Source organism: Polyodon spathula, chromosome 10 (assembly GCF_017654505.1).
Source record: "Polyodon spathula isolate WHYD16114869_AA chromosome 10, ASM1765450v1, whole genome shotgun sequence".
Lineage (NCBI taxonomy): Eukaryota > Metazoa > Chordata > Actinopteri > Acipenseriformes > Polyodontidae > Polyodon > Polyodon spathula.
This window is the reverse complement of record NC_054543.1, coordinates 23,579,822-23,599,097: the sequence shown is the minus strand read 5'-3', so window position 1 is coordinate 23,599,097 and position 19,276 is coordinate 23,579,822. Positions and strand designations below refer to the sequence as shown.

General features: G+C 40.8%; 1 protein-coding gene across 1 annotated transcript; it reads left to right on the top strand.

Moving 5' to 3' along the window:
* The first annotated feature begins 8,256 nt into the window (after window positions 1–8,256).
* Window positions 8,257–10,027, top strand: LOC121321394 (hydroxycarboxylic acid receptor 2-like). Its single transcript, XM_041260311.1, has one exon. The coding sequence runs from the start codon at window positions 8,401–8,403 to the stop codon at window positions 9,367–9,369; it is 969 nt and encodes a 322-aa protein (XP_041116245.1). The 5' UTR covers window positions 8,257–8,400; the 3' UTR covers window positions 9,370–10,027.
* The last annotated feature ends 9,249 nt before the right edge of the window (window positions 10,028–19,276 follow it).

Genomic DNA, 19,276 nt, shown 5'->3' with positions numbered 1-19,276 from the left:
TCCCCCACCACGATACTCCAAAACCCACCCCTCTTCCTCCCGCAGCCAATCAACCGACACAGGCTGCGGCTCTGCTGTGTCTGATTGGTGATTTGGCTTAGTACTTCCCTTTATGTACCAGTAAAACAATAATGTAAAGTTGTTTTTTTAAGGATTGTCATCAAACGGGAAATCACAGTTCAGGTTGTAGGTTCAGTAGTTTGGCCCGGGGGTGAGGTGGGGAGAGTCTGGAGCTGGAGCACAGGTTGCTAGTTTTTTGAGCTGAGTTCCAAAAGAAAAGGAGCAGAGCTGGGGCTGCGTCACTGGAGCACTCCGGAGCATGGAGCCGGAGCTGAGGTTCCGGAGCAATGTACATAATAATTATGTTGCTATAAGGACTCGTCCAAAATTATGGACTAGAATAACGTATTCCGGTATCTGCAGCCCTTACCGTTTATGAAAACCAGTGAAGGCATATAGAGAGGGTCCTCATAATTGTGTAGATTATAGTCAAATGCAACCCGAAACATACATAGGAGGCTGGGATTGAATAATAAAACAAAACTTGTTTGAACAGTGGTACAAAATCAAAGCAGTTATCATGTTCACAATAGAGTGTGTGACAGCCAGACCGTTACATGAAATGTATAATGTATATTATAGCAATACTAACAGAAGGAACACTACAATGTTCATTTGCAAAACGTTATCAAATTCATTACATGGAACTATTAAAGTTGAGAAACATTTCAGAATTAAAGAAGAACTTTACCCTTGTGAATTAATTACAAAACAAAGGATGTCATACAGCAGTTAAAAGAAAATATGTGTGCATTTCAGGTAAATACAAAGTAGACAAAGTATTTTTTTTTATGCACCCCACTTGCAGGCTGCAGATAATTGTAAGAAGCATATACAGTGTGATTTTGTTTTTTTCTTGTAGGCCTGGTTCGTTCAATAGCTTATATCTTAGCAACTGTAAATTGCAAGTTTTAAATGTTGACACTGGGAAAAATAACAGGAGTTGCTGACTCTCCTTGCCTTCTACACTTTTGTGCGCTGGAAAGGAAACAAACATTAGAAGATCCTTTTCCTCAACCAAAAGTAAAATATCATGAACTGTTACGAAAATTACATCTCTGACAGCTGTAGTACTTTTGCAGGAAGGCATGAGAATACTTTAAGCTATATAAAAATGCTATCATTTTTTTGGTCATAAAACGTACACTGTCCTCGTCCAACCCACACACCCCAGAATGCACAGTCTACATTCATAGAAAGGTAAACTAAAATTAAAAAAAAAGTCTTAACCAGATTTTACATTGTTGTCGCTAAAAAATGAATTTAACTTGACTGAACAATTAAAAACAACTTAAACGGTGTTACTATGATAGTCAAGAACATACATTACTGATTAGAGGTTTTATTGACTCTGGAGCCGGAACAGCTAAAAGCAGCTGCAGCTGGAGTGGCTCTGGTGCTGGAGCCAGCCTGGAGCTGGAGCAGGGGATCTCCATCAGATCTGAAGCTGGAAGAAGGGGTCTCCATCAGCTCTGGAGCTGGAGTAGGGAGTCTCCATCAGCTCTGGAGCTGGAGCAGGGGGTCTCCATCAGCTCTGGAGCTGGAGCAGGGGGTCTCCATCAGCTCTGGAGCTGGAGCAGGGGGTCTTCATCAGCTCTGGAGCTGGAGCAGGGGGTCTTCATCAGCTCTGGAGCTGGAGCAGGGGGTCTCCATCAGCTCTGGGTCAGGGGGTCTCCATCAGCAGGGGGGTCTCCATCAGCTCTGGAGCTGGAGCAGGGGGTCTCCATCAGCTCTGGAGCTGGAGCAGGGGGTCTCCATCAGCTCTGGAGCTGGAGCAGAGGGTCTCCATCAGCTTTGGAGCTGGAGCAGGGGGTCTCCATCAGCTCTGGAGCTGGAGCAGGGGGTCTCCATCAGCTCTGGAGCTGGAGAAGGGGGTCTCCATCAGCTCTGGAGCTGGAGAAGGGGGTCTCCATCAGCTCTGGAGCTGGTGCTGAGCTGCCGGAGCTATCAAAGCCAGAGCATGGTCAGACCAACTCTGTGGTCACTGAACTGTTGTTAAATTCAACAGATGACCCTCAACGAACTATTGTTAAACTCACCAGACTCACCGGGCAAGAAACAACATGGACACCATCATGGAGACTGTCAGTGTGGAGTGTGGGGAGACCAAATTAAACATTTTAGTTGACTCTGACGGCAAATTGTTTAACAAATGGTAAATAATAGAAGTCCTACTGAATCCCATTAATTTATGAACTGTTCCTTTCCATTTATTAAGTAGTCGAATAAAGAAAAGACATTTGAATTTAAGTTGGGTGGAGTTTGTAAAAGTCATAAAAAAGAGTACTGTTTAGTAGAATAGAAAAGGACTGGTGAGAATGTAAAGATGGAGAAACTATGTGATAGATTTGTGAAGAGCAAGAAAACCCTGAAGTAAGTGGAGTGGAGTCAGAATTGCCAGTTGCTATTTGCAGTGTGACTGCAAGTCGATGTATTTTTGCATTGAAACAATGGTCCCAATCTGTTTAACAGATCGTAAAACCTTTCACTTGTCATTCTAATAATGTCTTTCTGACAACAACGAGTCTGTCACAGCCTTGCCTGCTGCCGCAGCACGAAGTTTTCTCCGACTTCTAGTCACCATATTGATTTCAAACTGTTGTTTTAAGCCAGTCACCGTGTATGTACTTCTGCCTCACCAGTTTCTTTGCAGTGGTGAATAAAACAACATGCCCGATGTGTACCCTAATAAACCCATGACACTGCTGGCCACTGCAGTAGTGCTACGAGATGTGAGATGTGGCAGTTACAGGTCAAGAGTTTCATTAAATTTAATTTCCTCTTGGGTTAAGTGTTGACCGGTAAAAACTCCTCCTCTGTGGACCTGAGCTGAGAGTCAGCTTCTAAATCGCATAAAAATGCTATCTAATAACACATTGTTAGTTATTTAGGTTGTGTACAAGATATTTATATTGTGGCCATGTTTCTATAAATAACTACAGATTTCTACCAATTACTATATAGGTTTAGTTTTTAAAGTATACATAAGGTAACCAGACTAATGGACACAGTGCTGTTGCAATCCCTGGGCACAGTAAACTGCAATGCTGAAGGTTTGTCGACACAAGAAGTACTGGAAAGCTTGACTGTCTTTTGCTTGTCAGTTGAATCAATAATAGTACAGATAAATACAGAGTTCAGTGCTTGTGTGCACTTTAAAACATTTCCATGACGCTACCCATTGATCTTATCATTGGTTAGTTCTAAAAGTGGCTGTGTGACTTTGAAAAGATGGAGCGTGCAGGGCAGATATATTGTTAATTAACAAATCCACAGTTTGTGCTATGAAACCACAGAACACTGTTGATTCGTGTACTAAACCACAGCCATAACAACACAACAGAAAAGCAAATACCTTTTTATTATACAAAAATAATTTCAACAATTAGTTAATTAAAGTACTACACATTTCAAACATAACACTTTGAAAAGGGCTTGTAATTTTAATTTAGAATTTCATATTGTTAAAGAAAAGTAATACAAGTATACATTAACATAATGCAAAAAACTTTTCCATAATTACACATTAATTTCCACATAAACATCCCCTTCTAAGTTGTGTTTCTTCTGGACAGGTTGAGGAACAACAGCAATTTCATCATCTCTGTAAATCTCCATCAATTACGTGGGCGTTAGCTGTAGACTTCTGCATTTCTTTCATTTAACCATTGTTCAAAACAAGCTTACAGCCCACTTACATTTTGCCTCTGTACTTCTCGAAAGCCGAACGCTGGCAATGTTCAGCTCACATTCCTTCGTTTTTTACTTTTTTATTTTTCTAATGCCACTTTCGTGTTCTACTTCCACTTCCAATTACCAAATTAATAGTCAACTGAATCTCATTATCGAACAAGCATCAATTAGGAAGAAATATTTTCAGAGGCATAAACAAAGATAACTGTTGAATCGGTTAGAAAATAATCCACGGTGCTCATAACAGTGAATTATTTGTACTGATTCAACACGTATGGCTATTACATAGTTTCCAGACACAAAATAAACAAACAGGGATTTTAAAGTGAGCCACAGCCTCCCCTGACCAGTGGCAGCACTCGTCTCTGAGCTGAAACAGCTTCCTTCATAAACTGTTCCTACATTCTACCACCCTGAATGGCCATCCTGCTGCATTTTATAACTAACCAAATGCATTCATTAATTCACTGATTGCAAAGCAATCAGGGTCCTGGCTTCTTCCACTCCACTGGCAATTCGGAAAGAAAGAGGATTACTGAAAGTCATTCATGTTTATTCCAAAATCATGAATAAAATAACTACAGTACCATACTGGTATTTTTTTTAGGTAAGAAATACAATGTATGGAGAAAAGCTTGTTTAAACCTGAATTAAACAACATAATAAAATTAATTACTTTCTGAGATCAAACTTTGCATCTGCTTAGCAATGAGGTGTGATTCGGAACAATGTGATTTACCTAATCATTCAGACCCTGGATATAAATTAGGTGTGATTCAGAACAGTGTGATTTACCTAATCATTCAGACCCTGGATATTAATGAGGTGTGATTCAGAACAGTGTGATTTACCTAATCATTCAGACCCTGGATATTAATGAGGTGTGATTCAGAACAGTGTGATTTACCTAATCATTCAGACACTGGATATTAATGAATTCAGGGTAGATTCCAAATTGAAATCCAGTAAAAAATAAATAAATTTAAAAAAAGTTTTTACCTGGGAATGTTGAATATGGGCAGGTACAGTATCAACACTTGTAGTATAATGCAACCATTCCTATAGATTTCTGTTAAGATTTCAAATGCAGTTGAAAATTATTACTTATTTATTTGGCAGGCACCTTTATCCAAGGTGACTTACAGTGTTACAGGGCAGTAAAGGATTATACAAGCTTAATATTTAAATACAGTTTAATTTACAGTAAGTGTAAATAATACTACTAAAATACAATATGAACTAGGATGCAACAGGTTAAGATTAAAACAACTTATATTTACAATGACATAGCAGTGCAAGAGTGCAAGGATAGTGCATTAGCTGAGGATCCAGTAACATGGTGTGTAGGTCAGGCAAGTCCAGTGCATAATAGGAGCAGTAGAGCAATGGAGCTACAATTACAGTATAAACAGCTGGGTCTTGAGGAGGTGGCAGAAGGCGGTAAGAGACAGGGTTCTTTAAGTTCTCCAGTAGCTGGTTCCACCACAGAGGAGCTAGGTGCAGGCATGGGAGGATGGAGAGTGGAGGGAAGGCATGACTAGTCAGCGAGAGGGGGTATAGGGAGACACAAGGGATTGGAGGTAGGGGGGTCAGTGTGGTGAAAGAGCAGTAGACAAAAACAAGGGTCTTGAATTGAATGTGAAATACAGTGAACTATACTGTATTTACAGAATATGTTATTCTATTTTTCACACAAGTGCAAAAAAAAGTTTCACACCATATTTTTGTGCTTGTCACTGGATATGTTGTTCACTTATAAATGAGCCCAAATTAATCTTTAGTGTAATCATTAAAGACGACAGCAACTAGCTGCAAGGTTCATTTTGATACTAAATATGTTGGCTGTATTGTAATTACACTGCCAGCCTGTGTGGTTAATGTGCTATCACAGTGTAAATACCTGTTATGTTTATCATCCTGTAAAGCTGCATGCATGCAGAGGGAAGGCTGGGTGTGAAGACCTCACTGGAGCAAGGTTTTTCACATCAACTGTGCCCATTAAAAGTTTAGAACATTTTTGGAAAGCATTTAAGTTTATTTTTTTATGCAGTAGTGCATTTTGCAAAGTATAATCTGTAGAAGGTCAGCTGCCATTTTGCTTTGACACTTCTTCATTACCACTTTTGCTGTTAGAATTTGGAATTGTTACATTCTAACTATAAGAGACAGCTGTCATAAAATAACCAAATACATAACACTGTGTGTTGCACATGAGAAATGCCACGTCAGTGTTAATCTGCTGAAAGATGGTGTTTGATAATGCAACAGTTTGGAAACGGAAAGTCTAGCAAATATGTTATCATTATAACTTCCATACAGTCCTTGTGCTTTGAACTGGTTAGAGTATGCAGACATGTTGTGGAGGTAAGGTAAGAGAAAACAGGTGTTATTGGTTTAATTGTAAAATGTATTGTATTTGTAAGTGCTTGTAATTAGTAGATGCCTTCTGTAACTTATTATTGGGTTTAGGCTGGTTGTTTATTGGCTGGTTTCACAGACCCTGATTAGCACTAATCTCGGACGACCTGACCTAAATTAGCATTGGGTTGTCCAATTCTAGTGCTAATCGAAGGTTGTGAAACCAGCCCTGTTTAAAAATAACCCCCTGTGATAGTGAACAGCGTTGGGGTGACTCAGACCAGAAGAAAGCAAACACAGATCAGGGAGCTGCAGTTTCAACAAAAAGACGCGCCGTGCACCGATTTTATTTTAAATACAAAAATAAATAAAATGTTTAAACAAAAATAAACACTTGCTCACAGAGCACAGAAAATAAATAATTAAACACAAATAATCACGAACACAATACTAACAAATACTATTTTAAATGTCTCTCTCTCTCTCTCTCTCTCTCTCTCTCTCTCTCTCTCTCTCTCTCTCTCTCTCTCTCTCTCTCGTACAGCCACCCGGCGTGCAGAGAGCTGCAGGTATTTGTACAGATGACCATCTCCCGATTAGCAACATATTAATCACTTAGTTAATTCGGGAGATGGCCACTTACTGCACGACTTTTTAATGTGAATGGGGCTTCCCATCCACACTGCAAAACAAAACGCACGGCGGTTAGCCGTCATCTATACACAAATATAAAACAATAAACAAAAACAAAATAACACAGGGGCGGAGGGGGAGACCACTTTCTAAAAATAAACAAACAATACGATTAAACAGCAGGGCTTTCCTATCGCCCGGCTACACCCCCCGTTTGAGGTTGTTGGTGAAGTTTAATAAAATGTTTGGATCCTGATTTAGATTGGAAAATGTTAGATTTTTTTTTTAGATTCAATGAAAATGTTACAAAACGGGAGTCTGAAAAAAGTGAATTCAAAGTGTAATAATAAAGGCAGGCAATTCATGCAGTAAAAGACAGGTACATGAAGAAGAGATCTTTAAAAAAATGGTGGAGGGTACTTCAAAGCCCTTGACGAAAGGACAGCTTTTCACAATATCTCAGAATGAAGCAAAACAGACTGCACCTTGCAAAATCTGCAACAGGACAGCAGTATGGCATAGTGGTTAGGGTGCTGGACTCTCAACTAGAGGGTTGTGGGTTTAATCTCATGTGGGGTACACTGCTGCCCTACCCTTGAGCAAGGTACTTTACCTAGATTTCTCCAGTAAAAATTCAACTGTGTAAATGGATATTTGTATGTAAAAATAATGTGATATCTTGTAACAGTTGTAAGTTGTCCTAGACAAGGGCTTCTCCTAAAATAATAATCCTGCATTATCTGCACGGCAATACTACAGGGTTATCGTGCCATCTTAGTTGCAACTTCACAAGTAAGTTGATTTTTCTTTTTGTCCAACTTATTTCTTTTAAATGATTAACAGCTATATTTGTCTTCAACTAACTAAAATGAAATAGCACTCAATAAATAAAAATTCTCTTCAGCTAACCCTAATAAAATAGCACTCAATAAATAAAAATTCTCTTCAGCTAACCCTAATAAAATAGCACTCAATAAATAAAAATTCTCTTCAGCTAACCCTAATAAAATAGCACTCAGTAAGTTAGTTTTGTAAGCTAGAAAGCTTATGGTACTTTACAAATACGAAATTGGATCTGTTATATACTGTACTCTAGGTTGTAGTGCTACTGGTAATTGACAGTAATATATACGCTCTTGATGTGTTTTTTAAATCTTTTTCTTAGACATATTATTTGGCAGAAGGAAATGCAAACAAGGCAGTACAGCTCAAAAGAAAATGTCAGACCATGTCACTAGAAGCGATTACTTGTAATTGTCTTTCAATACAATGTCATGTCACTAGCAAACAGGTGTGATTAATTCATTGTTCAAATAATTGCGAGACAGTATATTTTTTGCATTGAGTTTATTAAAACCCTCCATAACTATCAAACACTCAGTAGCAGTACTTTAAGAAATTCTGAGACACTTAAGTTCAGTGAAGAAAACATTGCATGAAAACACAGCAGTTTTCTTTTTACTGTTTTGAATTCTGTGTCTTTTTTTTCACAGAATCTCATCCATCAAGTAACGGAAGTACAGCAGTAGAACTATGTGTGAATTTTAAACTGAAACTATCTGAAAGTCAGGAAACAGCAAGATAGTTTACAGAAGTACTTGCCCTCCTGTCCTTTACAAATAAAACTCTCAGTATTGTGCACCTCTCAGAGTCACCATGACGAAGAACAGCACTATGCACTGCCTGTCCTCCCAGATCAACATTGCCTCCATCCTCCCCCCAGCTCTCATCATTGAGTTCCTGCTGGGGATTCCTGGGAACGCCATTGCCTTGTGGGTCTTCTGTTTCCGTATGAAAGTCTGGAGGCCGAGCACGGTGTACCTCCTTAACCTGGTGCTGGCAGATTTCTTGCTCATCCTCTGCCTTCCTTTCAGGATCGACAATCTCCTGCGAGGCGAGCACTGGGTTTTTGGGGATCCCTTGTGCCGCATCAACCTCTTCATGCTGGCCGCAAACCGCTCGGCCAGCATTAGCTTTATGACGGTGGTGGCCGCCGAACGCTACTTCAAGATTGTCCACCCACACCGCAGGATCAACCGTCTGTCTGTGAAGCAGGCTTCCATGATGTCCTGTGGAGTGTGGGTTCTGATTCTGTCCCTGAGGATCCCCCTGCTGACCAGCCAGCTCCTGCAGGAACACAATGGCACCTTCCTGTGCCGCAGTTTCAGCTCTTACTCCATGATCCCCACAGGGATCCTCCTGCACTACTTCCTGTACGTGGTAGAATTTTTCCTTCCCTTCTCCGTGCTGCTGTTCTGCACACTCAGGATCACTTGGGTCCTGAAGCATCGGAGCATGAACAGAGACCGGAAGATCAGGAACGCCATCAGGGTGGTGTCGGTGATCATGCTGGTGTTTGCTTTGTGCTTTGGGCCGGGGATCGTGACCGGTCTGACCACGCTCCTCATCAAGCAACTCAGCCCTGGGGACTGTGTGTCTTTCAGGCTGGCATCAGAGTGTTTCAGCGCCTCCATTGCTTTCACCTACCTGAACAGCGTGCTGGACCCGCTCATCTACTGCTTCTCCTGCACCATGTTCAGGAACACTTTGAAGAAGTCCATCAGCTACCTGGGCCTGTGCCAGCTGGAGGAGTCCAGGAGGGGCAGCGTTACCAGCGTCACCTGAGGGGTTTGCTGGGCTGTATTCCACTGCAGCCACATGTCTCCTGGAGAACTGGGATGTGCAGTAATGTATTGTTTATTTGTACCCAGGGTATTACAAGATAGGAATCTGGAGCCAAATATATTGTATCAATCCGGATGATCTGTAACACCAGTTGAGACCTCTGCTTTTCCATTAGCTCAATTTAAACATTGTTTAAAATAAAAAAAAAATTGAGAGTGGCTACGTCTGCTATGAAATGTCTTATTGCAATTGTTAAACACAGCAATGAGAGCAGGAGTACAGTGCAGATATACTGGACTGGTCTGATACCCAGCACACACATTCATTCACATGTAGCCTTGCATGCTTGTCTTTTCCATCCATATCACAGGTAAGCCTTTTATGGCTTGCCTTATATATGTCTTTTGACTTATTGTATACATTGTATAAAATGTGTTCTGTATTAAAGGGCATATATATTACAGCGAGCCAATGGATCACTCACACTACCGCCACCTGTTAGACTGTCTCCCCATAAGCAAGGCAACGGGAGGACCTGCTGTGACAGAGCCACCAGGACCCGGGCCGTACAGACAAGGCTCATTTGCACGAGTGAACCAGGACACTTTATTTTAGGTACAAAGTTGTTTTAAAAGCATAGTAAAGCAGAGGAAGCATTGTAAAGCCCAGAGAGATATGTCTCTGTAAGTCACCTTGGATAAAGGCATCTGCTAAATAAAACAAATAATAATAATAATAATAATAATTATTAATTATTATTATTATTATTATTATTATTATTATTATTATTATTATTATTATATGGCAAACCAGGGTTAGCGATGGTAAATGCATAGTACAACAACCATGGGAAATGCATGGGGGAATAGTAAAGTGACCATAGTAAACTTTTATAAGGGTTAGTAAGGCTTTGTTACTGTAGGCAGTATTAATGAAATAATCACATTTGCTAATGAAGATCTGAAGATCTGAAAGTTTATTTTTCAATGTCAACAGTCCTGCATTAGATGTATTTGTTTGTTATGAAGTATCTCTTTGTTTTACTGTAAGTCATCTTTGAAAGCGTTTTGTATTTGTTATGCTGAAAATATTTTATAGGACATATCTATTAAAAAGATATTGTTAACATGGATTTATAAGGAGCCAGCCTTATTAAACAGTTGAAATGCACTAAAAAGAAAAACCTTGTTTGTATTTTGATACTTAAAAGATTTTTTTTTAAAAAGCATTTCACATAGATTGACAAATTAGTGCATTCTCAAACTGTACTCAGCACTCATTAGTAAATAGGACACGCAGTTCATTATGCGAAATTAACACAGAAAAAAGTATATATCTAAGCTAAGTTTAGACCTAGATGTAGAGAACGATCAGTACACTGAGCAAACCATGCAACATGCTTTGCTGAGCAAGATAATTTCACATTTCCAATGCTTTCAGGATGTTGACCTGGGCTCAGCCCACTGAAACTGTAACACTGACTGTCAGGATTCCAATGAAGACAGAGCAACTGTCATCCTCTCCCACCCAATCATTGTAATACCACAATCCCCCACCGAGCATTCTCACTGACTGAATGTATCGCAAACAGCAAAAACCACAAGCTGCTCTGGGCAATGTACAACAATGATATTTAAATAAAACATGTGACTCAACAAAACAGATCAGTTTGCTTCCACCACATCCCTTCTTGCACCGTGTCTTTTCAAACAAATCCACTTCGAGTATTCAAACAAACAATAACAGGGTCTGAATTTAAGAGTCTTGTACAAAGATAACCTGTTCTGGTTTTACAGCTGTGACTGGGAAAAGACTCGCACAATATTTCGGTGTAAATATTGAAAATATGTGTGGGTTTAAAAATACAAAAAAAAGAACATTCCACGAGTAATAAATATTTTCAACTTTCCCCTCCAATGGGGCAGGAAAATGTGAAAAATGTGTTGTTTTGAAAAGTCCTGACAGAATTGGAGTGGTGGGCAGATCAATGTGCAGAATGGTGGACTGGTTCAATTGGTGAACTGCACTGTCACTAGGAAGGTTGCTCCCATGGTGCACCTCTGCACTGTCACTGGGCAGGTCGCTCCCATGCTGGGACAGCCACAGCCTGCGGTGCCTTCACCATTGGAAGGCAAACTCCGAGGCAGGGAGAGGGATTTCCAGCAGGTCCAAGGATAGAAGACGCAGTGGAGGCGCTATGACAGCAGAACCAGGATTGGATCCAGCAGGACCAGATGATGAATTAAATATTTTTTTGATAAAACTGTTCTATATAGTTGTGAAGCAGTCTAAGTTTTCTATTAAAAAATTACTCTGAAAAAACATTCTTGAGGCAAACTGGCTTGAGTGGTGATGTTAGATCAAGAATAAACACACAGAAAAATGAAAGGAATCCACAGAAGATTGTGGTAATGAATGCGCTGCTTGCGTTTTTATTATTGTAAATAACAAATTAACAAATAAAAGGTTTGCACTATTACATATTTTATCTGCAAGTGCAGACGATTTCCAGGGCAAGGATCTCCCGGAAACAGCACATGGTGAGGCGATGGCGAGCAGGCCTTCCCAGGAAATGGCACTGCAGGCTCGGCAGTCCTTGGTGGTGCAGGTCTTCTGGAGGTGAAGCCGGGAGAGGAGCCTCTGGCCCAAAAGGCAGAAGTGGGAGCGTCACTTTTCCTCCTGGTGATGGAGTCAGGACCAATCATGGTGCTGGGGTTGGCCACTCTGGCTGTGGCTGTGCTGGCCCTCTTCGTGGCCGGGCTGTTTTCCGCCATGCTCACATCACATCCTGGTCCTTCCTCTTGTAGTGGTGGTGGGAGCTGCAGGTAGCCTCCCTCTTGCGGTGGAAGTGCCAACACACGTAGCAATTATTGTTATTATTATTATTATTCTCCCTCTCACTATTCGCACCGAGATGAAACTTGCTACACCTTATTATAAATCACACAAATGAGGATTGTACTCAGTAATAGCTTCAAAATGAAAGAAAAATATTTAATTATTTACCACAGGTGTTTTATTTAGTTTTATTTACCATTTGAATTAGGTGTGGTGGTCTGTGCATGGAATGATGTCTGGAAGACGTACTGCGATTCGGGCATTTTGAATTTTGAGCTCTGGCAAAGGGGTTGATTATGTACAGGTGCAGGAGTGATGCAGTGCGCAATAAGCAAAGAAGGAGAGTTAGAATCTAGCTGGAAAGGTATTTTATTGTATCCAGGTCTGGCAACCAAATAATAACACCCCAGCAATACACAACAATGTGTATTGCGTGGCATAAATAACAACGGGTTGCAATCCCAAACAATAAACAAATATCCGCTCCACAATAATACTAATATGGTCACCAGTCCTGGGTGCGTGCAGTAGTGCTCGTGGTGGGTGATACAGTTTATTAGTGACAATCGTGCTGGGCTGTTCTAATATACAAGACAAGACAGTGACAAACAAAATTCACAAAGGTTTTAATTTCTCACTGCGTCTTACAGTCCTTACAGTTCAAAAGCTTTTAAACCAAACAAAGAAACAGATAACATTGCTTCGACCCCTATTTATACCCTCACTCATGACCCCTTGGTAAATGATTGCAGCCGCTCCTGTAATCCGCAGCTGCCACATTATTTCCCTTCCCTGTTAATGAGTTAGTGTATTGAAGCTGTCTCTTTTCTACATGACAGACTTCCTTTTAACCCTCAGAACGAAGTGTCAAGTAGTCCAGAGTAGGGATGGGACAGTATAAAATTTACGCTGTATGATAACTGTTAAAAAAAAAATACCACGGTAACCTTAATGTCACGTATACACTACCTCATGCAAGTTATAAAATAAAGGCTTAAATGAAGAAGACTAATGTAAATCACTTAAATTATTGTAATGCACAAAAATAAAACCAACAAAACACACTTCCGTTCATGGAATGATTTAAACATTTGTTATTTAGTATTTTACTGTGCCAAATAACTTGGTACGTTTCTTTTTAATAAAGACAATCACAATAAAATTAAAAAAAACTAAAGCTGTACACTCTCAATGTTATACTACAACAGTATTAAGATCTGTTATTGCTGTAGTTTGTTAAAACCTTTTTAATGTATAAAATTAAATAAATAAATACTTTGTTTAGCTGATGGTAAATAGAACTGAGAAATGATCGGTTTTATTGCTTAAAACACAAACATGTACCACAGGTTATTATTTAAGATCAGAGATGAGTTGTTTATCTTTTCAACTGGATAAATGTATAGAAAAAATATTAAACTTTAATACTAAAATGTGTTATTGGATTTATAGATTCCAATGATTATTACATGTAATATTTCTTCACTTACCTAAGAAAATTGGAATACTGTTATAACTTTGTAACGATCACTCTGCACAACTGAGAAGCAGTTGTACTGTCTTCACTACGGAGATAGTACTGGCCCAATATCTATAACTAACTAAGTCAGCAAGAGTGACAGACAGCAAAAGCAGGGATGTCAAAGGTGTCAATTTCACGGACAAACGGTTTATTGTTGTAAACTAATGTAATAAATGAAATAAGGACAACAACTTGTTGCAGATAACATTTAGTGGAAGGTACAGGTTAGTAAGAAAGTAACGTGAACTAAACAAACATCCAAAGAAATAAACACTAAAGCGAAATGAATGTGGTGTCTGGTGGGCCTCCAATAAACCCACACACAATACAAAACCAACACACTGACAGGCCAAAAAGACAAAGGTGAATGAATAAGTATATGGGGAAAACAATTACAAAGACAGTCTTGATGGCAATGGATGTGTGACAGGCTGACGAGTGGCTAGAGGCCCAGAGACAGACTGCAGTTCAAAAAAACAACACTTTTATTACAAATAAACATAAAAGGACACAAGGACCAAAACAAAAGGGATTTAAACACAAATAGAAAGACACAAAACAAGACTTACAAAAATAAAGGTTTCCAGGCTGGGCGATGCCTTCACTGGATGAGAAAATTAAAAAAAAAAAAACACAACCAAAAACAGCAAACATAAACACCAGCTTGCTTCCTCAGCTCCCTCCTCTCCCTAATGGGAAGCTGATGCCTCCTTTTATGTCAGGTGGCTAGGTGCTGATTGATTGTTAATTACTCTAATCAACCCCAGCCACCTGAACACAATAAACCCAGGCAATTTAACACCATCCCTGCCAATTTATAAATCAGGCCGCAATCGGCCAACTCCCCCCCCCCCCAAGAGTCCCATTATGTCCCTTGGGTGGGCTGTTTTAGTGGGCGGGGTTGATGTCGGAGCCCCCAAGCCTTCTTTGGTTGAGGGGGCCCCGGATCTCCAAGGTAGTAAGGCGATGCAGTCATGGGACCTGGAGTCACCAGCAGCCCCAGGCGATGTGGAGCAGCAGGAAACCCCAGGCGATCCAAATGTGGCATCCCTGAGCGGTGCAAGGCAGGCATCCCTGGGCGGTGCAAGGCAGGCATCCTTGGTCCATGGCTCCTCCCTTCTGGCCTCTCGGGACGGCAACTCCTCCCTCTTTGTTTGAATGACGGGGGCCTCTCTCATGTCTACCGCCAGGTAATTAACGACCATGAGGGCAACCTCTGGGAAGGACGCCGGGTGATGTTGTTCCTCCCACTTTTCCCCACCTCTCCCCATCTCGACACCTCAGGGTGCATCAGCCAGTCCCATATCTCCTGGGACAGTGGTGAAGGTGGTGGCGCTGGAGGTAGTGGGGTGGCCCCAGATGCCCGGGGTGAAAACTGCTCCTCTTCCTGGGCCTGATTGTAGGGGCATCCTGCCCAGTTGTGGCTGTCCTCCTCACAACGGCCACACCAGTCTGCCGGTGGCACTTCTGGGCAGGACCTCCAGTGGTGGTCCTCCTTCCCGCACCAGGAACACCAGGGGAATAGGCTGGCCAGGTCCTACAGCGGTGGCTGTTGTTGCAGCAGCTTACATTTCTTCAGCTGCTGGATCTCCTTCTGCCTTTGCCGCTGTCTGCTCTTCTTTCACATTTTTTCCAATTTATCTTTAAAAAAAAAAAAAAAAAAAAAAAAAAAAAAAAACCCTGCAGTACTGCTCTGAGCCTACTTTAAGCATTGTATCCCACTGTGTGACAGGCTGGCGAGTGGATAGAGGCCCAGAGACAGACTGTAGTTCAAAAAAATAATACTTATTACAAATAAACACAAAATAAAAGGGCACAAGGGCCAAAACAAAGATATTTAAACACAAATAGAAAGACACAAAACAAGACTTACAAAAATAAAGGTTTCCAGGCTGGTTGATGCCTTCACTGGATGAGAAAATAAAAAAAAAATAAAAAACCCGCAAAACCAAAAAACAGCAAACACAAACACCAGCTTGCTTCCTCAGCTCCCTCCTCTCCCTAATGGGAAGCTGAGGCCTCCTTTTATGTCAGGTGGCTGGGTGCTGATTGATCGTTAATTACTCCAATCAACCCCAGCCACCTGAACACAATAAACCCAGGCAGGGAGGGGAATTTAACCCCATCCCTGCCAATTTATAAAGGGCAGAGCTCTGCTCTGCCACAGGATGATAAATGAAATTTAGGCCTAACAAGTCCAGTGAAACAATGTACATGTAATCCAAAGTAACAAAAGAACAAAACCAAAATTACAGGAACCAAAGTATCAAAGTAAAGTAGAAAAAACCAGCAAACAGAAAAGGAATAATCTCACCAACAAATAATGAAGTCCCAAATAGAGTCCTGTACTAATGATGGATGAAGATTTGATGAAAAAATAGCGATCGTAGAAAATGGTGAGTCTCTTGAGTAGTACCGGTTTGAGTGGTGAACAGCCAAATATCGGGAGATTCAGGAACAAAATGGAGACTGAACACGCTAACAAAAACAATCCCTAAACAGACCTTGAACAGCAGCTAAACTTAAACAAGTGACAGTGTAAACAAAAAAAAAAAAGATTTAGACAAGTACAAGATTATCAAAAGAGTAAATGGATGCACCAGTATTTATCTAAAATAAAGTTAAAGTTACACTGTACTTAAGTAATATGCTGTTTGTCGTAAAATGGATTCCTCACAAGAAAAGGGAGTATCCTCCTGGCCTAGCCAGCCAGCTTTAATACCAGTGCTGGCTTCCAAGGCGCTCTGAGATTGGAGGAGTGGATATCTGAATGAGCCAATGGGGGGAGAGGATGAACAGAGGGTGATAGCAAGGAACTATGGGAAATTGAGTTTTAACCTGGCCAGGCTACTGACCCTAATTAAAGGGGCAGGTGGGTGAAACTTATACCCACTTTATGGAGCAAGTGAATTGCTACATATTGTTTAAACAAAACTAGGTTGATAATAAGTAGGCTATCCTGCTGCAGATGCGGGTCTGTGCTAGTTTTGTTTGAGACATCGGTCGTGTTCTTATACTGCGGATTTCCGCAGTTCTGCACAGTGCTGAACAGAATCACGGAGATGTGCTGTAGACACTCAACACCCGCAGAAATCTATGCAGATTCTTTATAGCCCAGTGCAGCTTTGAAATGTTACTGTGGGAGGCTGGCTGGGCCTGTGAACCAAAGGGATGATGCAAAGATCACGAGTGACCTGCTAATCGTAATGCAAATAACCACTAAAACTACTTCTGCCACCTTGTTAGTGGAGGCAAATGACATTTTATCATTATACAATGAAGCCGTGAACAGCCTTTTCAACGCTGTATTAAATAAATAAATCAATTATTTAAACAAACATAATGTATTAAATCCGTGATAAGTTATGTATAATTTTACAATGAAGCTAATGTTAATCAATTACATTAAACTGACTGTTGATAATCCAGACAAATGTAAATATAGCACATTGAAAATGTGTGCTATGCTGCAAGGTTTGGAGAAGGCGTTTCTCTAAAAGCTGCATGTGACGTCAGAAAGAACGCAGCAGTTGAAACGTATATTTTGTGTCGTTGACAGTTTCCATCAAAACAATTATCAAAATACAATATCAGTTCACAAAGAGATCTTCCTCAGACAATTTGTTAAGGCTGCAAGTACCATTGCTTGATATAGAAGAAGCGTGTTTGCAGTTGAAAAATGCATTCACCGTTGTATAAAGGAATTACGACAATTGCGGTGTAGAATAAAAGGAACGGTATTAATACTGTAATGTACCTAAACCAAAAAAACGGTACACAGACCTATCCCTAGTGCAGAGTACTCTGTACCCTTTATTTAGCGCCCTCACAGGTGGGAAGGGGGATTTACCATCAAGAATCAATGCCAGATACCATCGAGTTATTTGGGCATTGCTATCCTTCATTGTGCTTAACCACTTGAGTGAGGCATGGTCTGTGACAAGATCAAATGAATTTCCCAGCAGGTAGTATCGTAAAGGAGTGAGCAGCCCATTTAATGGCCAAACACTCCTTTTCGACTATGGAGTAGTTGCGCTCCTGAGGGAGCATCTTTTTGCTGATATATAATATCGGTTGTTCTGCTCTGTCAACCTTTTGGGACAAGACTGCACCCAAACCCACATCCGACGCATCAGTGTGGAGGACGAATCTCTTGGTGAAATCTGGGGCCCGGTAAAGTCTCTGCTTGATAGTGTCAGACGCCCCCTGACATTCTCCGTACCATTTAATCAAATTTGGAGTTCTCTTTCTAGTGATGTCTATTAAGGGATTGACCACTGTGGCATACTAGGGGATGAATAACTGGCCAACCCCAATAGAGACCTCATCTGAGACTTGGTTTTGGGGATTGCTGCGTCCATCAAAGCCTGGATTTTGGTGACAACGGGTTTCACCTGTTCATTTCCTCTAATAAATCCTAAATATTGAGTTTCTGTTTTGACAAATGCATATTTTCTCTACCCTTAGAAACTGAAGGATGGCCGTGTAGCCCAATCGGCATGGTTATAAAGTGAAACAAACCATCAGGATTTGAAAATGCAGTTTTCTTTCTAGAGCTGCGGGTTAAGGGGATCTGCCAGTGTCCCTTTGTTAGACCCAAAGTGAAGATGAACCTAGCCATTTCCAGTCTGTCGAGAAGCTTGTTGACCCGAGGCATGGGGAAGGCATCGATTACAGACATAACTTATGCAGCTCTTCTTGGTGATCTGGAAGTAATTGTTCCCCCATTGGAATGTCTCTGTTGCTAGGGGCCTCTAAACAGGGAACTAATTCATCCTCTACTTCGCCTGGGGCTATAAATAAGGCCTCCCTTGCCTGCCAGGGCTTCAACAAATTAACATGGTAAATTTCATGTTCAGTTCGGTGACCGGGCTGCTTAATTTCATAATTTACCTTTCCTATAGCCCGAATCACCTCATATGGCCCCTGCCACTTAGCACACAGCTTCAATTCTGATGTGGGAAAGAGCAACACTACTGTATCTCCCGGCTGAAAAGTTATAATACATGCATTTTTATTGTACTGCTGCTCTTGACGGTGCTGAGACGATTTTAAATTGTCCTGTGCTGATCAACTAACCAAATCTAGGCGATCTCTGAGTAGAAGCACATGCTTAACAACATTCTGGACGAGCCTTTGTGCTCCTCCCACCCCTCTCACCAGATCATGGATGCCGTGAGGCTGTCGGCCATACAAGAGCTCGAAGAGGGAGAACTCTGTCGAACTCTGCGGCACCTCTCTCACAGCAAAAAGGGAAGAAACATTATCCAATGGTTTTGTTCTTGAATCACAAATCGTCTCAGCATCTGCTTACAGTCTGATTAAAATGCTACACCAAACCATATATCTGTGGATGATAAACAGAGGTTTGATAGGATGTATTTTTAAGATTTTATAAACTTGTTGTAACGTGTTAGACAGAAAGTCAGTTCCATGATCAGTCAAGATTTCCTTGGGGATCCCTACTCTAGCCATAAACTGCACTAGTTCTTTGGCTATTGCATGCACTAGTAGACCTCAATGGAACTGTTTCTGGGTATCGTGTTG

Coding starts and splice junctions, on each gene's coding strand:
- LOC121321394 (XM_041260311.1), top strand. CDS start 8,401: ATGACGAAGAACAGCACTATGCACTGCCTGTCCTCCCAGATCAACATT.